We start from the raw sequence: 4,533 nt of genomic DNA, 5'->3' as shown, positions 1-4,533 counted from the left end.
GGGGGAGGGAGAGAAGGGGGAGGGAGAGAAGGGGGGAGGGAGGGAGAGAGGGAGGGAGAGCGCGCTAACAGCACACTCAAAAGTGCTCCTTTGGAGCAACCCTTACCTAAAAGACTCACAAAGGACAGTTCATTCTGGTAAGAGTGCTGGTTCTACACCTGCATAATTACTTATCTGGCCTTGATCCCTCATTTGTTTCCTCATCTACAAAGTAGCTATAGCAACACCTTCCAAAGTTGTCTCGGTGGACTGAAGTGAAAGCAAAAACAGAGCTAGTAAATGTGAACGTATTTGAATTTTTAGAAAACTTTAAGTCAGTTGCTGAAGTCTAAAGTGAATGATTATTAGGCATAATTTATTAGCTACACTCATGCTTATCACCAACTCCCGGCCCCCGGTATCAACCAACAGGACCCGAGTTACTCAAGGTAAAGTAAGCGGAACCTGGAATGAAGGTGCACCGCAGCAGAGGTGGAAGGATGTAGGATGTGACAGTGTCGGAGCCGGGGCCAGGGAGAATTAGAGCAAGTTGAGGAAAGGCATTTCTTTAGAGCTCCTTTCACACTGACAGAAACCTCGGAAACCAGGTCGAGTTACCATAGCGACCGCGTCGGGGAAGGGAGGCGGGGCCCTTCGGATATGTGCACCGACAACTAGGGCACGACTAGAAACGCATTCCCGCTGAACGAAGACTTCCGGCGGAAAGGAAAGTGGGTTCCGATCTTCCGCGGAGTGGGCTCACGCTCCCGAGTGAAGCCTGGTGAGTCTGACGCTGTGTGGAGCCATAGCAGGCTGGGTAGGATGAACTGTGGAACCCTCTGGTCCCCAAACTCCAAGTCGGACAACCCGGCTGCCTCACGCTGAACTGGTTTCTAAAGCAGGGACTGTGGCATCCACGCGTGCACAGCTTCGGGAGCGAGGTCCTTGCAGTCTGTCAGCATCTTTGCCCTAGCAGGAGGACTGCCCTCTCCCTGAGCCAGTGCTGTCATTTCCTGAGGCCTTACATTTACTCTGGAAGCAGTGAACAGGGGAAATTCAGAGGCTATGTATGCTCTCAACTCCAATTTCTTTGGCATTCGAATTTTTTATCCATAAGCCCCAGTGGTTTTAGTGAACACCTCTATGGTAGTTTCACCATTAGATTATAAGAAATACCTTCTTAGAAGTTCATCCATCACCGAGGCTCATATTAAATTCTCTTTTTATGACACTGTGAATTTATTTAAGAGATAAACATATCATATATCTATCAGGTGTTCTGTACTTCCTGGTAGCTGTCCTTATACATGGCATTTATGAGACATTTTAAATGGAACTATCAACTTTCTTGGGTTTGCATTTTGATCATAATTTAGTCAATCAAGTAATAAAGAATTTAGGAAGGGGTATTTCATTATCCCGATTGTAATGAATTGTGATAACATTTCTGCTGCAGCTTTTCTGAGAAGGCTCACTTCAAAGGCAGCGATGGCTTTCGAGCAGACCCTCAAAAAGGACTGGTACAGCATTCTGGGGGCAGACCCGTCTGCACATGTGGCAGACCTAAAACAAAAGTATCAGAAACTCATATTGCTGGTAAGTCTTTTTTTTTTTTTTCCAGATTGGAAATCATGTCGGGCAAAAGTTTTGTTTTGTTTTGTTTTTAATATTGCCAAAAATTTAAGCTTCAAAACATCTATGTAAATAGGAATTTAGATATTTATTTGTTCAATTGAATCTTTAATAGTAGAGAAAAAAAGAATTTTGATTAGGTGTGGGATAGGATGGTGGTGATTGAAGTAGAATCCTCTGGCACTATCACTATAAGAACGTGGACCACTTTTTTTCTGTTTGTCTCAGCTAGTGTTCAATGAAATAATCCATGTAAAATGTTTAAAACAGTTTTTACTTAATAAATGTTAAAATATACCAACCAAGCCGGGCGATGGTGGCGCACGCCTTTAATCCCAGCACTCGGGAGGCAGAGACAGGCGGATCTCTGTGAGTTCGAGACCAGCCTGGTCTACAGAGCTAGTTCCAGGACAGGCTCCAAAGCCACAGAGAAACCCTGTCTCGAAACCCCCCCCCCCAAAAAAAAATATACCAACCACTAGCCACACTGCTGAGTATTTGAAATGTGTAATGTTCTGTGTGTAAAACTGCAAATGTATTATAAACATAGAATGTGCACTGGTCTTTGATGACTTGGTACAAATGAACATAAAAATCTAAGAAATTTTATACTGATTATAATAAAAATGATAATAGTTTCTGTGTACTGGCTGTTGCACGGGTATTTGTGTTTGTTTTGTATATATTAACTTTTTAAGTAATATTTTTATTTTTTGATCATATCCATTCCCCTTCCTCCAGCTTCGCCCTGATATATCCTTACCTCCCTACCAACCCAAATGTGAGTTCTCTTCTCCCCCACCCCCAATCCACTGACTTCCATTTGTGTTGCCCAAATACTCTCGTGTATGGGACCTGCCCTGGAGTGTGGTCTACCTATCGGGAGCCAGACCCTTAAAGAGAACTGACTCCTCCTCTACCTGCAATTATCAAATTCCAGTAACTCCTCAGCTAGGGGTGGGGTTTTGTTCTTACCTCTTCCTCTCCATGTTGGAATTTATTATATCAAATTGATGCTTCATTTTGCTTGAATTTAACATGTACGTGCAGCCTTTAGTTATAGCTTAGATTGTTTTCTATTGGACAGTAATAATTTAAGCCTCTTTATTGTTTTTTACTAATATTCATTTGTTTTTTAAATTAAAATGGAACATATAATTACCTAGAACCTTTGAGTTGTCCTATTCATTTATTCAGTCAGTTTGATGTCGGTGAGCCAAGGTCTGTAACCATGCAATGGTCTCCATTTAGTTCAGTTTACAGAAAAGAGCCGAGAATCATTATTTATGTAGCATTGTTTGTCTAGTTTATGACAAATATGATCTCTGATATTTTGCCCAAACTGTATTTATTGGGAAACTGTATTTATTCTGACAACATCAGAAATGGGCTAATATCCGAATCTCAGGAAAATGAACTCCAGGCACTTTCTGCCTTGGAATTTTTAAGATAATCAGAAAAATAAAATACATTTTTGTTGAAAAATTTCCTTGTACTAAGTCGTCCTTATATTTTAGTTAATGCTCATCAATGTTAGATAATGCTATGCTTGATAATTGACTGGGGGGACCTGGAGATCCTTCTATGTTCTGCTGTCTTTTACTTGAGCAATGAGAAGGCTTTATGTGTCCCTATTTGTCAGACACATTAACAATATAGAGTGTCTAATCTATGTCTGTCCACTACTCAGCTATACCCCCAGTATAGAAGTTTTTGTTTTTATGAAATATGCTTATTTTGGTTTTGTTGTTTTATATTTATTACTTTTATATCTTCTCTAATGTCATGGAAATGGTCTTCTGTGTCTTATTCTAGAAGCTTTATAGTTTGCTTTACTAATAGACCTCTGCTTTCTCTGTAGGCTGAGTTGGTGGCTATACTTGTATGTTTCCTTAGTATGTAGGTGCAGTTCCTCCAGCATCATTTCCTGAAAACATTTTAAATTCTCCATTAGCCTGTATTTCTGGGGATTATATGAAATTCCCTCATTCTTTTTAAGTTTATTATTGTTTGTGTCTGTTATTTCTTAAATTTTTATTTCATTAAAAATTGTGCTTGTGTGTTACTGTGTACACATAAACCAGTGAGGGAGTAAAAGATCCAGATAGCAAGCAGTGTTCCTGGTTCCTGGATGGTTTCTGTCTCAATTTCTTCCCACAATGATGGCTTATGACCTGGAAGTTGTTAGATAAGATAAACCCTTTCTTCCCTAGTTGTTTTTGTTCAGAGGGTTTTATCACAGCAACAGAAGACTGAACTAGGGCAGAGATCTTACAGTATTCCTTTGGATTTATACCTACCAACTTGATGATTTGGTTTCATTGTAAATGCCATTCTTTTTCTAATTTTACATTCCAGTTGTTGACTGCCAGTGTGTAGAATTAGTATAACTTACTTTATATATCATTATCTCATCCTTCAGTTTTGAACTCTTATAGATTAATGAGAATTTTATACCAACGTTACCATCACTTCAACAAAAGAGAGATCTTTTTCTATTGTGTGCCATGCGTTTCTTCTTGCCACATGACAAGAAGATAATGAACATGGTTTGTGTTAGGTTTCAAACCTGTAACAAATGGCTGAGGTTCCTATTTAACATATCAAAGCAGACCCTAGCCACCAGGTTCAATCCCTCAGCCCTTGCCTGTTACAGGACTCAACTGGCTGGCACACCCAATCCCCTACTCTGAACTCCCCAGCCCAGGGGACTGGGCTGCCTTCCCTGTATAATCTAACCATTTTGGTTAGCTGCTCTCTTTGTACGTTTGGGCATCCTGGCTTCTGCACCTGTTTCCCATCTCTCCCCTCTCTTTTCCCTCCCCACTCTCCTCACTTGGCTCGGGACTCTCCCAGATGTCCCTGCCTCTGCCTATGCTTTCATCACATGGCTTGGGACTCTCCCAGATGTCCCTGCCTCTG

General features: G+C 40.9%; 1 protein-coding gene across 2 annotated transcripts in view; it reads left to right on the top strand.

Moving 5' to 3' along the window:
• The first annotated feature begins 720 nt into the window (after nt 1-720).
• Dnajc24 (DnaJ heat shock protein family (Hsp40) member C24) overlaps nt 721-4,533 on the top strand; it is a 38,198-nt gene continuing 34,385 nt past the window's right edge. Inside the window, exons 1-2 of one of the 2 annotated variants that reach the window (XM_005364035.3) lie at nt 721-760; nt 1,436-1,575. In XM_005364035.3, the coding sequence (XP_005364092.1) occupies nt 1,468-1,575 (108 nt within the window). In that variant the 5' untranslated portion in view covers nt 721-760; nt 1,436-1,467. Of the gene's footprint in view, nt 761-866; nt 1,047-1,435; nt 1,576-4,533 lie in introns of those variants that run through there. The other variant, XM_026787873.1, reaches the window with a different exon arrangement.

Source organism: Microtus ochrogaster (genome assembly GCF_000317375.1).
Source record: "Microtus ochrogaster isolate Prairie Vole_2 chromosome 14 unlocalized genomic scaffold, MicOch1.0 chr14_random_1, whole genome shotgun sequence".
NCBI classification, from domain to species: Eukaryota; Metazoa; Chordata; class Mammalia; order Rodentia; family Cricetidae; genus Microtus; species Microtus ochrogaster.
The sequence above is the reverse complement of the archived record's forward strand: the minus strand, read 5'-3'. Positions and strand labels throughout refer to the sequence as shown.